This window comes from Dama dama, chromosome 3 (genome assembly GCF_033118175.1).
Source record: "Dama dama isolate Ldn47 chromosome 3, ASM3311817v1, whole genome shotgun sequence".
Classification (NCBI taxonomy): Eukaryota; Metazoa; Chordata; class Mammalia; order Artiodactyla; family Cervidae; genus Dama; species Dama dama.
The window spans coordinates 48445993-48461906 of record NC_083683.1 but is presented as its reverse complement, the minus strand read 5'-3'; the positions used below and the strand labels follow the sequence as shown (position 1 = coordinate 48461906).

Here is a 15914-nt window from a genome sequence, read left to right as displayed (position 1 = left end):
GCATTTTATTTAGAAAAGGACCACTAGACCAATGGAATGTGGAGGAAGGGCTATAAGAGCAAGCAACAGGGGCTTGAGTAGCCCTTGTACTCCAGCTGGGTGACATGGGTTCACTTCTCCAAGCTGCAGACTCCTCATCCATCAAAGGTGGTAATGATGCCCCATCTGCAGAGTTGTTGAGGGGACCAGATGAGACTGTGCAGGTAGTGCCTTCCCCAGTGCCTGGCACATAATAGACACTCAGTAAATGATCTTTTTTTTTTTTTTTTTTGAAGTCAGAAAGCCTACTAGGCAGGCTATTAAAATTGCTTAGGCAACAGATGTGGAGGCCGGGATCCAACCACGGACTATAGAGGGATGAGGGGTGAGAGATGGAGCCCTTCCTGCCATATCAGTAAACAAGGATGCCACAGTCATCAGCAATCGCAGCCCTCCAGTGTGACTGGTGAGCCCTAAGTGCACTCAGGAAGGAGGAGAATACCTGTGATCCAGCAGCCATCAGGACTGCAGACACTCCCTACGGTGAGCCCCAAAGGAGCTCAGGATGTGAAAAAACAGAGGATACTGGCCCAGGATAGCTGGGATGCATATGAAATGAATTTCAGTGAGCCCAGACTCTTGCATCTTCCCATATTTAGAAAAGCACTAATTTCCTTAACTTGGGATATCTGATTTTCTTCAGTTGACAATAATCTTTTGAAGTCCAAACTACCTGTCCTTAGCAAAGTTTCTATATGATATGTCTCCTCCCCTTGCCTCCTTGGAGCAGTTCTCTCAGGATTACTTGGGATGCTGTCTTCTGGGTCTGAAGTCCTAAAAATTCCCACCGAATAAAGCATAACTCTCCACTTTTAGGTTGTGACTATTTTTTAAGTCGACAGGAGGGAAGATACCCAGAGCTACTTCAGACAGTTGGCTTTCAGGACGGGGTTGGTGTGGATTTTGTTTGTCTGAGAACCTCTTAGAGTTCATCTCTGCCTCCTGTCCTCAGGCTCTCTCTGGGGCTCTCTTATTCCTATCACCTTCTCAGGAGGGGGGCGTTGCTTAGGGGTGTCAATTCCCAGAGGTGAGGGAGGGCTATGCAGTTTACATTACGTGTGGATAGCACACACGTCAATGTGACTTAGAGTGTGTTCATCTCAGGTCATCATCCGGGGAGGGACTTTGGCAGTTATGAGGATCAAGGCCCCTGCAGCCATTACATAGACCCTGGGGACAGTTGTTAATAGGCTTCAGGGGTAGGCATTTGTCTCCTTCATCTGCAAGTCCCCCTACAAGAGAATCTAGTTTGGGGTTCCTTTTAAGATGTCAGTTTGTGTTTTGGTTTTCCCTGTATTTCTGTCCCCTGTTCCAGTTAGATATCAGCCCTCTGGGGCTCTTTGATTTCTGTGGGGTAGAAGCTTTCTTAAAAGACTGCTTTAAGACTACTCCTTAATCTGTCTTTCATCAGTGGCTCAGCTATTGAGCTGACAGAGATAATACTAGGTGTCCCAGAGGTGCTGTTGAAGAGAGAAAGGAAAATGAGGGGAGGGCAGGGAGAGTAGGGAAAGTGATAGGGACAGGATGAAGGGACAAAATAAGTAATTAGTCAATCCCACTGCCTGCCTGCGTGTGCGCTCAGTCATGTTTGACTCTTTGCGACCCCATGGACTGTGTAGCTCAATAGGCTCCTTTATCCGTGGGATTTCCCAGTCAAGAATACTGGCGTGGGTTACCGTTTCCTTCTCCAGGGGATATTCCCGACTCAGGGATCAAACCCACACTTCCTGCATCTCCCGCACAGGCAGGAGGATTTTTTACCACTGTGCCACCTGGGAAGTCCATTAATCCCATTAGGGAATTGTAAGTAAAAAAATATGGGAGACCCTGATAAGTTAATGATTACTCAAAAAAGCAGGTTTGCTTAACCACAAAACCAAGCAGGCTTGCTTAGCAACAAAACATACAACAGAAGCATGGGACATGTCCCCAAACAATAAAACAAAGGTGGCATGAGAGCCACATCCTGCCCAGTGAGCTCAATAAGTTAATGATCCCTAGGACAGGTTCTGTGCACACAAAAAACAATCATTTATGGAAAGGTGACTTTTCAAAATTAGAAAACCCTCATCGTACTGAAAACTGAAAATATTTTTCCAAAGTGCTATATGACAGTCCTGGCCTGACCATAAAGGGACAAGTAAACCTCCCTGCCTGACCTGGGGGAGGAACTGATGATAGAAACGTGACGTCTACTCAAGAAAGAGAAAGAAGGCCCTTCCCCCCCCCCCCCCACACACACACACTTTTCCTTTGATTATAAAACTGTAGCCCAGTGAGTTCTTGGGGCACAGCATTTCTCGCCCGCCTGCTTGGAAGCCTGACAAACATCCTATTCTAATAAATCACTTCTTACCTACCACATTGCTCTCGCTGAATTCTTCTCTGTACCGAGGCGTAAAGGACGATGGTACCAGAGCTCTTAGAGCCCCCGAAGCAACATCAATAGGTTTTGAAAGGACCGCCTGCAGGCAAGCCCACTGGCGAGAGTCCGCCCCGGGTCTGCTCTGTGCACTGGGCATGCTGAACCCTGGGCATCGGCTGTGCCAGCCAGAGCAATGATTTCAGACCCCGAGAAAGCACTAGCAGCCCCCACATCAGAGGCCTGTGGAGTGCTGGATGAGGAGGAGAGAGCACAACCTGGTGGGCCGAGTGTGAGAGGCCCTTCCTGCCCCTGCTTCAGACTCTAAGAAGCAAGTCTGTGGGGCTCTTGAGGCATCTTGGGGAAGAGAAGAAGCCTTGATGACCAAGGAGATTAAATTCCCCACCAGTTTGGGACTCTGAGTTAGATTTAGGTTGGTTCCCCCCCAACACACACATTTTTTTTTTTTAATAGTGATCTTGGAGAAACAGCAGCGGTGAACAGTAGCTTGAAGTGAGATCTTAGTTCCCTGCCCAGGAATTGAACCTGGGCAGCCTGGATGAAAATCAGGAATCCTAGCCACTTGTATAGCAGGGGCTAGAGACTAGAAGCAAAATTCCCCTGGCCCTTGCCTCCACTGAAAAGTGCATTCCTCAAGGAGGGAAAAACTGTAAAAATAGATAAAAAGGGTATTATTAGAGACACAGCACAACAAATGGGAGAGTACGCAGAGAAACAGCTTGTTCAGTTAAGACAGAAGCAACAGAGACACACCCAGAGAGAGAGGTTGGGTGTCCCCGATATGAGAAGGAGCGCAGTAAAGAGGTGGTTAAGTCACTTATACGGGAAGTCTGCTTATCTTTGGCCAATCACCTGGTTTCTTTTTCCTGACCTGACCTAGGATCCTCCCCAATATGCATGCACAATTTTTTTCCAAGATGGATTTCAGCCCAGAGGCCTTTAGAGGGACCTTGGCATCACTTGTCCTGAGATGATACCCCTCCTTCTCGACCACCAAGGAGTCTCTCCACACAAGTGCAGTGTCTCCCCTGCCCCAAGGATGAGAAATATGTGACCTCTTGATCTTCTGCTCAGGTAGGGCTTAGCCCCCCCTCCATCCCTGCCATAGCTGTTATCTTCAAGTGTCCTCAGGAGACAAAGCCTGGCTATTCAACCTGTTTTTGTTGCTTATTTCTAAGTGCAAACAGGAGGCTGATTGTAAATGTCTAGCCCTGAGCCCACCTGCTCCTTCCTCAGGAAATGTAAACAGGAGACTCGTTGTAAATGCTTACCCTGAGCCCATTTATCTCCTGCCTCAATAGGATATCTTTTGTCCACCTGGGTTTCTGGAGGAAGGCTCATACCTCCCATGCAGACAGCACTCAGAACACTATTGGCTGTCCCAGAGTGCACCCCTGAGCCAGATGAGTGTGGGCCCCACAGTCAGCCTCCTCTGTGCCCTTGGGGACAGAGCTAAGACCCTGGCCTTGCTGACCTTCAGTGGTATATAGTAGATTATCAGTTCCTTAAACACACAAGCCCCTGTATCCCCGCTATCTTCCCATCAAGGGGACCTCTCTAGGCAGAGCTCCCTGCCTCCGGCTGCTGTGGGCTCAGCACACAGGGAAGCCCCCCACCCAGATCCCTTTCACATATAACCACCCTCTGGGTCACTGCTTTTCCTAGAACAGGCCTGTAAACCTACTTCCTGTGACCAGTCTTCATAAGATAAAGCACAGTAAAGTAAAAAGAGGTGGGGCTTGAGAGCAGAACACTCTTGATCCAGTTCTGACCTTACCCCTATGGCTAGGGCAGTCAGCCTCCCGAATTCAGCCTAAAATGGAAATAACAGCTGCTTCCCATCTAAGGAAGTGCCAGGTAAGTGGCAAAATGCTCCACTGCTAGAACAGGTTCTTAAAGGCAAGGGCCCAAATTCTCCCCCTTCTCCCTCTAGACCTTCCTAGCGTTCCCGAAAGGAATTTGTGTGGTGGGTCCCACTGCTCATCGCTCAAGAGCCAATAAACAGCCCAGGTTGGTGGAAAGGAAAGTTTGCTTTATTTCAGATGGGGGCAACTGGGGGTTGGTCAAGGGGAAGTTTGCAGACATCTGTCCAAAGGCTGACTACCCTCCTGCCACTGTCCCCAATAAGCAGGGGGTGAGAGCTTTTAAAGATAGGGTGTGGTGGGGTCTATGTGTAGAAACAGCACAGTCATCTCTAACAGTCCTCTTTAAATTGGTCATCAGTGGTCTGACCAGCATCATCTTGATCATTTTAGGTACAGTTAATCTTCAGCTCCAGGGTCAGTTTGTTCCCATTTCTTTGCGGTCAGTTCTTAGAATTAAGGTAGCTCATGTCCTGGGTACGGTCTGGTCATGACGTAGTTATCTTCTCCACCTGGGGTTTTGGTATACATAAGACAGCCCACAGGATATGGCTCAGAATACTATCTATAGCCCTTCAGAAAGAACTAAAGGTCCTTGACTACGCTTAAGGGCTACATTATTAATATTTAGGTTCCTTTGATTGTTTTCCTTTGTTTCAGCATTTCTCACTTCTCTGATTAAACTTATTTTTTGACTAAAGTTTTTCACAGGCAATAGGCAGGCAGAGGATATGGGGGGCAGGGCAAAGACCATACTTTTCCGCTCCATTTCACTAGAACTGGACCTGGAATCTTAGAGGGTGGGGTCTATTATTCCTCTTTGTCCGAACAACACATGCACCAGTGCTCTGCGCACTGAAATCTCTGAGCTAGAATAAACACAGAATCCTTAAGTTAAAAGGGTTGTGTGCCCCTTAAATCTGCCCGTGGCCACAGGGTCTACAGCAGCCTCTCTACACTCTAGTGAGTCCCCAAATCTCTTTGGAAAGTATACAGAACAAGGCAATGGTATATTTGGTCCCGGTCTGGTATTTTTAACATCAAGCAAGTTTTCTCTGGACTTTCCTGGTGGTTCAGTGGTAAAGAACCCACCTGCAATGCAGGAGACGCGTGTTCCATCCCTGGGTCAGGAAGATCCCCTGGAGAAGGAAATGGCAACCCACTCCAGTATTCTTGCCTGGGAAATCCCATGGACAGAGAAGCCTGGTGGGCTACAGTCTATGGAGTCACAGAGTCCAACAGGACTTAGTGACTAAACAACAACAGTAAGTTGTCTCCACTGTGTGAATTGACAAAGGGCACAGGATGAAGACCATGAAGGACTCCGCCAACTGTAAGCGCTCACTTTCCTCGTGTGCAGGGCCTTTCAGGACCACAGCCCCTCGATGCATGACTCCCCTCAGCCTGTGGGGCCAGGAGTACGTTAGGAATATGGAGAAATCAAGGGGCTGGGAGGACAGGGAGCTCTGGTTGGTCCCACTCCGCTCCCCCCTGCCCCACCACCAAGAGCCCTGGTGAGCTCACGTCTGCAGTAACCTCACTGCTCATAACCAGATGCTCAGATAACCTTGGAAGTCATGCACAGGTGAGAAGTGATGGGTGGCTCCTCAGGAATGTGCTGCCCAATTAAAACAGCCACCCGGATGGCCGTGGCGGATGCTGAAATTACTCCCCCAGGCAGTGCAGGCCAGGCTCCAGGTGAGGTCATTCCGCAGGCATTTATTGAGGGCCTACCACACACCGGGCTTGGGCTTCGAGCTGGGTGCTGGGGAGACAAGGAGGAATAGGAGGGTACAGTCTGTCCCAGACAACAGGCTGTCAGAAAGCCTCAGGGGTTCTGCTGGTTAAACCCCCAGGCCCCCTTTATATTCCCCAGCAACCTGAGCACCGGTTTTCCTCACATGGGCTCAAGCCCTTAGCCTGGCTCCCTTCCTTTACGAAGCATCCACAGCCCTCAGTCTTCCCCTGGCTTTCTCTTCTGCTGCCTTCCTCACCCTCCCTGCTCCTGGGATAGCCTGGATTTCCTCTGCAGTGTCCATCCCTAGTGCAGACATTAGGCTCACTGCCCCTTGCCCTTGGCAGGCTTCCAGCAGAAGCCACGAAGTGAGGCTCCATGTGACTGAAGGATGGGCTCATTCCCCAGATGCCCCAGGTGAATTCCCTGTGAAAAGAGGATCTTCAGATGGGAACACGGAACTTGGAAGATGGGTCTCAGAGAGGCAAGGGGCCTCCCTCTCTCTAAAGGCCCATGCCCTGAAGGCAGATGTTAGAAGATAATAGAAACCTAAGGATGGCCTACATGGTGTTTGGGTAAAGCAGTCAGACTGCCTTGTGAAAATCCAGGCTTTCCCTTCAACTAGCTCCATGTCTGTATCTTTTAAGACTGCACCTCACTATGGGAAAGACACATGCGTGCACACACACCACAACTTGTAGAGGTGGGGGTGGTTATTTTTCTCATGTAATGAAAAGTCAGAAGGAAGGTAGTCCAGAGCCTGACTGTGGTTCCAAATGTCATCAGCCACCTGAGCTCTTTTAACCCCTCTACGCAGCCTTCCTTAGCACACACTTCTTGCCTCATGGGCAGAAGATGGCTGCCCCATCTCTAACATCAAGTCCAAACTCCAAACAGGAAGAATAAGGTCAAAGCACCAGTTGAATCTTCATCCCTTATAAGGAGCTTTCCTGGAAGTCCCACACATCTCATTGACTCAAACTGTGTCATATGGCAAGTAAGGTGGGGAAATGTATTTTTCACTGAATATACTGCTGCCTCCAACGAAATCAGAATTGTGTAAACAAGGAATGTAAATTGGTATAAAGGTTGGATGGAGAGAAGTGAAGAACAATTTCATGAAGGAGAAGGTGTGGGCCAGAAATGGAAAAAGAGGAGCAGTGGCTCCTTGTTGTTCCTGACAAATAATCTTTGCTTGACCAAACTTTAGTCAGGTTCCTGAACCTTTTCCCAGGTCCATCTGTGCACTTGTTATAAAATCCAGTTTTGGCATGAACCCTGATAAATCAAGGCTTCCCTCATAGCTCAGTCGGTAAAGAATCTGCCTGAAATGCAGAAGACATGGGTTCAATTCCTGGGTCAGGAAGACCCTCTGGAGAAGGAAATGGCAACCCACTCCAGTATTCTTGCCTGGAGAATCCCATGGACAGAGGAGCCTGGCGGGCTACAGTTCATGGGGTTGCAAGAGTCAGACATGACTTGGCAACTCAACCAACACCACCTGATAAATCACCTTAGCAGGAATCCCAGGCCCTCAAAATCTGATCACCTTCCATATCTGATTGGATTCCTTGTCCTCCTCCAACCCCCAGGTGAAGTCTAATCACCATGGCCTATCTGTAGCAAGAATCCTGTTAGGTCTGTTTAGCCAGGATTCCCCTTACCCATGATGCCGTCTCTTAGTAATTTTCCATCCACTGACCCTCACCTGCTCCTTGGCTCTAAGTTCCCACTTGCCCTGCTGTGTTCAGACTTGAGCCCAGTCTCTCTGCCCCATGGCAAGACCCCATCGGTAGCAGCCGTCCCACACCCATCACTGTATCCCCCCTTGAGTAAAGTCTGCCTTACTGTCTTCAGTGTATCACTCCGTTTTTTTCTATAATATTTGTTACTCTAAATGTTCTGTGGGCTGACTGTAGCCAGTAATTGGCAGGTGGCTAGAGAGCAGCAGGGACATCAGCCTTCCTCACAAGAGAAGGAGCAGAGAGGGATGGAGGTGGCACGGAGCGCACAGGTCGCTATTTTCAGTCCCCATTGCAGGGCACGCCCCCAGTTCAGAATCTCTCCTCTCCCCAGCATCATCTTTATAATTTCATGTGGTTAACGTCTGCTTCGGAGAAGGAAATGGCAGCCCACTCCAGTATTCTTGCCTGGAGAATCCTGCGGACAGAGGAGCCTGGTGGGCTGCTGTCCATGGGGTCGCACAGACACGACTGAAGTGACTTAGCAGCGGCGGCAGCAGCAATGTCTGCTTCTGCGGCAGGTGAAGCTCAACCAGGCAGTCTCTACAGAGAAACTCGCCCTTTAAAAAGTGTCCTCTAACCCCTCACGTGCATGGTGTGTGTGTGTCTGTCTGTCTGTCTCTAGGGCTGGGGACGCCCTGAAGCAGGTTGAGGGCAGGTTCTGTGATGCATCTTGCTACCCTCAGCGTCTTCACAACTTCTGTGCTCAAAGATTAGCTGAGATGGTTTTGGCTGCCAGCGCTTTCCGCCTCCCTCTTCATCTGGAGCCTTCACTCGACCCTTCACTGGAACCTTTCCCAGTGTTTCTGGGGGACCGCGGAGCATCTCCACTGGTCCACCAGCTTCAAGCCCCGAGAGGCGCCGCTCGCCACCCCGCCCCGCTCTCTTCTCTCTGCTGCCCTCTATCGGCGCCGCCGGCTGGGCTTCGAAGAGCGCACGCGCGCGCTCACGCCGGCGTCCCCGAGCCGGCTCGCGCGCCGAGTGCATGCGCACCGGGTGCGTGCAGCTCTAAACACTCGGGAGGCAGGTAAACCCGCGGCATCCGGCGGGAGGCAGGAAGGTCCGGCCCGGAGAGGAGCTGCCGGTAGTTCGTGTCCTGCAGGTCTGGGGTCTTCGGCGTTCGCTCCCGCCTGGGCGACTCTGGTGGGCTCGGAGCGCGCTTTTTGACAAGGGGCGTGAACTGGGCCCGCCTCCTGGAGCTGGGGGCGGAAGAGTGGGGACTCTCTGAGGCCTATTATTAATTTGGGGCTTGTTGTTTGGCCGGGAAGGTTTTTTTCTAGGAAGACACAGAGTTTGCAAGTAGCAGACAGAAGGGGTGAGCCTGGATCTCGTGGGAGCTGGGGTGCCGCGATTCCTGGGGCGATGAGGAGCTGGGCAGATTGGCGAACGTGGCCCCTGTTCCCCCAGGCTATGTGTCGAGAGTCGGTGGTGGGTTAGGGAGCCCTAGTAGAAAATGAGGGGCTTGGTAGAAATTATTCAGGTGTTTGGGATCACACTCGGGAGGGGAAATTGGTCGTTTTTGTGTTACACTTTTCGCATAGAGATGCACAGCCAGTAACACGCACTCACTTGCCTCTTTGCATCCTAGGACATGACACAAGGCGCACATCCTGGCCATGGGGTCCCCTCATTCCATCTATGCTCACCGGCCTTTCAGCAAGCGAAGGAAAGCAGATGACACTGAGGATTCTCTGGCCGAACGGGAGCAGCAGGAGGCCATTGCTCAGTTCCCCTATGTGGAGTTCACCGGGCGAGATAGCATTACATGTCTCACGTGTCAGGGGACAGGCTACATTCCAGGTGAGAGTCTTTGGTGATCATGGTAAAAGATGATTCCACAAGGAGAATGCCAGGATACCCACAAGACTTCTCCTCTCTCCCAGACTGAACTTTTTTCCTTGCAGCAGTTCCACAGTCACAGACCATGCCCTGAGTAGGAGTCAGCTCAGCTGGATTCATAAACTTGGGCAGGTTCCACAGCTTCTCTGGGTTTCCCGATATTTGAAAGCCTTACTTTTCTTCACTTTCACTCCTCTGTTGCTTCCTTGGTTTAGAACACGTGGTTTGCTCTGCATTCTGCAGTTTGACAAGTACATTTCTCCATTGCTGGCACTCAGGGCCTGGCATGGCTTTGTGGGGGAGGAGGAGCAGACACCATCTTGGAAGCTTCTATTCAAGGAAGCAGATAGTGAATCATTAACAACCTAAGGTCTGAAAAAAAAAAAAAAATCAAGTCGGGGGAGAAAAACATGCCCAGGACTGGAGCCTGGATTGGGTATAGAATTATCCATCACTAAGTTGGCTCTCAAAAAGTCTTAGCAGTGTAGATGGAGGGTCACAGAGGTTTAAAGTTGGTAAAAATCTTAGAAATCATTCAATCCAAAGCCTTCATATTATAGATGAGGACACAACGGCCTAGAGAGGTAATGCCTTAGCAGTTCATAACCGTGTCTCAGCTCAAGGCCATGCAGTAAAGCCAGAACAAGATCCGAGATTTCTTCTTCTTCTTAATATTTATTTATTTGGTTGCTCTGGGTTTGTTGCAGCATGCAGCATCTTGAATTGCGGCATGTGGAATCTCGTTCCCTGACCAGGGATAGAACCCAGGCCCCCTGCATTGAGAGCACCCAGTCTCAGTCACTGAACCATCAGGGAAGTCCTGAGATCCTAGATTTCTCAGCTTCCATGTCAGCGCTCTGGCAGCGCTGATAGATGTTTTGTAATTTGTAGTACTCTCTGCAGATTTGTTTGTTTCTTGTTCATGAGACCCAAAATGTGAAACGAGTATCTTAGAAACAAATAATCCCGGACGAGTATATGTTGTGACAGGCTACTGTGTATGTGAAGGAAAGTACTGTCACATGTGGGATTTATTTTATAAAAATTGTCAATTGTTTCTTTTCTAGAGCAAGTTAATGAGTTGGTGGCTTTGATCCCTCACAGCGATCAGCGGTTGCGTCCTCAGAGAACGTGAGTCATCTGAGTCTCGCCTGTTAATGCCTACAGCAGTCCCTAGTCCTTTTCTCTGTGCATGAATGCCAGTTCACTTTTGGAAAATGTTATCTATTCTTGTAAAACTCCCCACTTCCTTTAATACTTTTTGCTCAAGCAAGATGTCTCTGTCCTCATCGCAACCTGGGGAAGGAAACTTGAAGCTAGAAACATTCTGAGGGCTGAGGCTCAAGTGAAGGAGCTGAATTGGAAGGAATTGGAGAAGAGGGTGTCCTGGCAGAGGAAGAGATGTTTGTGTCCACACAGTTCCTCTCATCAGCTTCTTTTCCCAGATTGCAGACCGCATTCAGAGGGCTTTGAAAGCCTTCTCCCGCTCTACCCCTTCTTGCCTGGTGGCGATTCCTGGCCCTGTGCACTTCCTTGTCCCTCCCCTCCTCATTCCTGGTTTTGCGTTTTATCTCGACTCGTTGGCCCTTGATACCTGACTTCCAGGGTTGGTTGTGTACTTTGTCATTTGCAGTAAGCAGTATGTCCTCCTGTCTGTCCTGCTCTGCCTCCTGGCGTCCGGTTTGGTGGTTTTCTTCCTGTTTCCACATTCAGTCCTCGTGGATGATGATGGCATCAAAGTGGTAAAAGTCACATTTAATGAGCAGAGGTCCCTTGTCATCCTCGCCATCACGGTAAGATTAGGGCTGCCCTTCCTGGGTTGTGCACCTGCAAGTCTTGTACCCAGGACACTTAATGTGTTTCCTCACTGGCACTGATGCAGGCCACCCTGAAAATTAGAAATTCCAACTTCTACTCCGTGGCGGTGACCAGCCTGTCCAGCGAGGTTCAGTACATGAACACCGTGGTTGGATCGTACATGACAACTAACATCTCCCACATTCCACCTCGGAGCGAGCACCTGGTATGCCTGCTTTTAGGAGCCTGGCCCTGCTGGGCTGTGGAATGCTGTTGCCTCGTTCCTTTCCTCTCCCTCTCCTCATTTCTACTGGTAGGAACTAGTTGATGAGGAAGATCTGACAAGCTCTATAATTATGAAAAGTTAGGGAAAAAATCAGCTAAGAATTAAGTGTTACAGAAACAAGAATTTGTAGGAGAAAACAATTCACCAACAATCAAGAAGAGGCCTTATGATAATCTGGGGCCCATTGACCTCTCAAAAGGGAAGAGGTGGGATGTTTTGTTAGAGGCATATGATCTTAGGATTAGTGACAATCTGGGGGAAATATTTTATATGTGATAGAAGAATGCTCTCAGGTTCTTGGGTTGCTAGTAATAGAATTGTTCTGTGTCAAGCTTGCCTGGCCACGGACTGACTCTGGTGTCTTGTTTTCAGGTGAATTTTACTGCAAAGGCCGAGATGGGAGGACCATATTCCTATGTGTAGTAAGGACAGTGTTCTCTATATGTGTGTGTTTTATGGGATGAAAGGGGTTCAGAGTTGAGCTCAATTGAGGGGAGCTGGTCCTGCCTAAATTTTCAGCCTTTTAGCCTCTAAGTTCGCTATCTTGAGATTTTTTTTGGAGGGTGTGGTATTTGATATGTGACTCAAGTGCTCAGATTTCTGAAAAGAGAACATTAGGCCACTAGAAACATTTCCAAACTCCAGCATTTGTGATGGGCATTTAAAAAAAAAAACAAACAAACCAAGAAGATAGTGATGGGGGAGGATGGAAGAACACTGTGGGGACCCAGAACCAGTAAGCCAGGACAGTGCTTAGGCCAGGAGGGCGGGTGTGGGGCAGGGGAAGCACCCAGATGGGGCTGACTGCTCCTCCGTTTGACAGGGTAACTCAGCATTCCTGCTGATTCTCCTTTTTTTTCCCCTCAAATTAAAACACTTAAACTGACCATTTCTTTGTTTGTTGTTTGACAGCTTCTTCTGCACGTTACCCTATATTGGAGTGCACAACATAGTGGTCTTCATTCGGTATGTTGCTCATTTCTTTGTGCCCAGGGCCTGGACTGTCAGGCCACGTGAGCGGGCCAGCTTTGCTTGAGAGCCTATGGGACCCACAGGCAAAGAGGTTATGCTGGGAGCACCGTAGGCTCAGTCACGGCAGAGCCCTGCTGTCCTCTGGATGCAGTGTCCAAGTGTCACCAGACTCACAGGAAGCAGTTAGATAAAGAATTTTCTCCATAAAATGGGGTCAAGTTGTGTGATCGCTGTAGAATCCTCATGGGACAAGTAAAGGCTTTCTCAAGGCGTAAGCCCAGGGCATCCAGCCAGACTTACTCTCTAACCACACAAATTACCACATGTCATGGACCTGTAGGGTTATTTTTAGAACCGTAACAATTAAATTTGCAAGTGACAAGGGTCTGCTGCAGACATTTGAAATATGAGGATTTAGAGTAGGGTTTTTTAGCCTTGGCACTGTTGACATTTTGGGCCAGACAGTTCTTTGTTGTGAGGGGCTGTTCCGTGCATTATAGGGGTGTTTTACAGCATCCCTGGCCCTTACCTGCTAGAGGCTTACCTCCTCCCCCGCTCAGCTGTAACAACCCCAAATGTCTAGACACTGCCAGAAGTTCCCTGTGGGGTAAAAATGTCCCCAGCTGAGAACCACTTATTTAGAAGGTCATCTCAGGGCAGAGAGTCTCTGGGGATATGAAAAGATCCTCTGACTTCCTGGTTGTGTAACCAAGAAGACATGCATCTGAGACCTGTGTGTTATCGCCTGAGCTTGCAATAATTTATTTAGGCAATCTCTCTTACTTAATTTATCTCAGAAACAGAATTAATTTCTCAGTTTTATTTTCCCTAGAACTTCGGTGAAGATTTCCTACATTGGCCACATGACCCAGAGCTCCTTGGAGACACATCACTATGTGGATTGTGGAGTAAATTCCACAACTGTTTAGAAACTGCTCTTGGTTCTTCCATGGCAGCACCTGTCAGAAGAGACACAGCTTCTCTTCCCAGGACCTGAACCCTGTACCTGCTCCAAGTGGTAGAACCAGAGGAGAAATTGGTTCTCTCAATCCCCAGCCACTTGGGAGGAAAAGTCCTCCCTGTAGCACCATTGACCTTTCTCAGAACCAGCAGGATCACTGCCTCGCACCTAGCCTTTGCCAAGCAAATTAGTAGGCACTCAGAGAAGGTTTGAGGAGTTTGATTGAGATCTTTTCAGCTGTTTGGGGAGGAGGGTGGCGTTATAAATTGAAACCATACCAGGTTTCTAGGTTATCAGACAATACAATGATAGGGAACTAGGACTGTCAGTGCAGCTGCAGAAGGGGCCTCCGCACAGAAGCAGCAGCAGGGAGGGAGCATTTGAATACATTGAAGAAGAAAGCACAGAACATTCAACATGTGAAAGTTTTTCATCTGTTTCCAAATGCCTAGGAACTTTATTTAAAAAAAAAACAAAACTTTTTTTTCTGTAGAAAATTAAAATTGTTTTTACTAAGAGTCTATGTGGGCTGTAATTTACCCTTCATCCATTGGCTGGAACATGGATTGGGGAGTTTGGTAAAAAAAAAAAAAAATAAACCCTGCTTTTGATTGATCTGTGTGTCCTCTGATTTCCTGGATGTCTCAGGTAGGCACCTCTGGGGGACCATAGAACAGTTGCCTGCGCAGAGGGTCAGCACAGGATAGGAAGGGAAGAGAAGCCCTGTCGCTGTGAGCGCCTGTCACGGAAAGCAGTCCCCTGCCAGGGAAGCCTGGCTCCTGTCCGTCTGCCTCTGGTGGTGACAGGCTGTCCTAGCGCCCCCTGGAGGCTGGAATAGGTAGCGCAGTGGTGCCTGAGAAGTGAGACGCTGCTTCTCTGAGGAGGAATAGCAGCCGCAATGTCAGTCGCTCCGTCGTGTCTGACTCTTTGCGACCCCATGGACCGTAGCCCCCCAGGATCCTCGGTCCATGGGATTCTCCAGGCAAGACTACTGGAGTGGGTTGCCATTTTCTTCTCCAGTGGATCTCCCCAACCCAGGGATCGAACCTTGGTCTCCTGCACTGCAGGCAGATTCTTTACCGTCTGAGGAGGAGTAACTTGCTGATGAAGAGGGCCTGGTGTGAAGTTGCAAGTTTCTTGAACTCCACTCTCTTGGCCACTGCCGAGCAGGCTCCAGCCCCAGGGTGGCAGGGCATGTGGGGGAAGCTTGAGTAGTCGGTTTCAGAGCTCCGCTAAGATAGGCTCTAGCTCCTTTCCTTCACGTGCTCTGGTGCTTCGGGAAATACCTAATAGTCGGTGGTGGCTGAGGGTCTGTTTTTTTTACCCCCATTCCCATAGCTTGATTTTCAGCATTAATGATTTTTGCACTCTGAGTCTTCAGACTGAGGCTAAATTTCCTGGCTGTTTGGCTGATTCTGACCATGATTGTGTAACCCAAAAGCTGTTTCCCTGTTAGCCTGAATCCTTTAACGGTCTGTATGTACATGATGGTGATGACTGTTCTCTCTGTAAATGATGAAACATGACTTATATGGAGGCACATGTGCACCAGTTTTGAGAACATGCCCTAAGTACTAGACCATGTTCATATTGCTTCATTTTTTCTTTTCCCATTTTCCAAACAGCCTCCAGCATATTTTTCATGTGATTCTCAAAAAGCTACTCCTATTAGTACTTCAGTTTTGAGTTAACTTTTTGTGACCGTGTGCCTCAGTAGCATTTCTTGCATCACAACATTGTCTTTAAATACAGCTATAATATTCAAATGAGCACAGCTACATTTTTAAACATAAAAGAACAAGTGATCTAATGACACTATGAACTCTCCTATCTGTTTATATCCTCAGTATCCCATCCTGCACTCTGGGATGCTCTGAGTAGCTGTGTCATGCTCTCTGTTAATACTTGAACAAATGCATATAGAATTTTCTCTCAGCAACGCCAAAATAGAGGAAGTGGTTGGCTCAGGCGTCATTGCCATCACCTTTGTATTTATACTGGATTGAGATTCGGAAGGAATGCATTTCTTCTTAAAATTTTTTTAAAGTATAGTTGATTTACTATTTGTGTTAATTTCTGCTGTGCAGCAAAGTGATTCAGTTATACACATATATATATGTATATATTCTTTTTCATATTCTTTCCCTTTATGGTTTATCACAGGATATTGACTTTAGTTCCCTATGCTATGCCATAGAACCTTATTGTTTATCCAACCTATATAAAATTGTTTGCACCTTAATTCCAAACTCCCAACTGTTCCTTCCCCCTCCTTCCCTTCCCCTTGTCAGACACAAG

General features: G+C 48.4%; 1 protein-coding gene across 4 annotated transcripts; it reads left to right on the top strand.

The window, feature by feature from the left end:
- The first annotated feature begins 3377 nt into the window (after positions 1–3377).
- TMEM106C (transmembrane protein 106C) lies at positions 3378–14231 on the top strand. 4 transcript variants are annotated; one of them, XM_061129186.1, is made up of 8 exons: positions 3378–3496; positions 9350–9561; positions 10668–10731; positions 11234–11393; positions 11483–11623; positions 12056–12105; positions 12596–12649; positions 13488–14231. In XM_061129186.1, the coding sequence occupies exons 2-8, from the start codon at positions 9378–9380 to the stop codon at positions 13582–13584; spliced, it is 750 nt and encodes a 249-aa protein (XP_060985169.1). In that variant the 5' UTR covers positions 3378–3496; positions 9350–9377; the 3' UTR covers positions 13585–14231. The 4 variants fall into 4 exon arrangements, with proteins under 4 accessions (XP_060985169.1, XP_060985147.1, XP_060985153.1 ...); XM_061129164.1 differs by lacking the exon at positions 3378–3496 and adding an exon at positions 8704–8863; XM_061129170.1 differs by lacking the exon at positions 3378–3496 and adding an exon at positions 8744–8904.
- The last annotated feature ends 1683 nt before the right edge of the window (positions 14232–15914 follow it).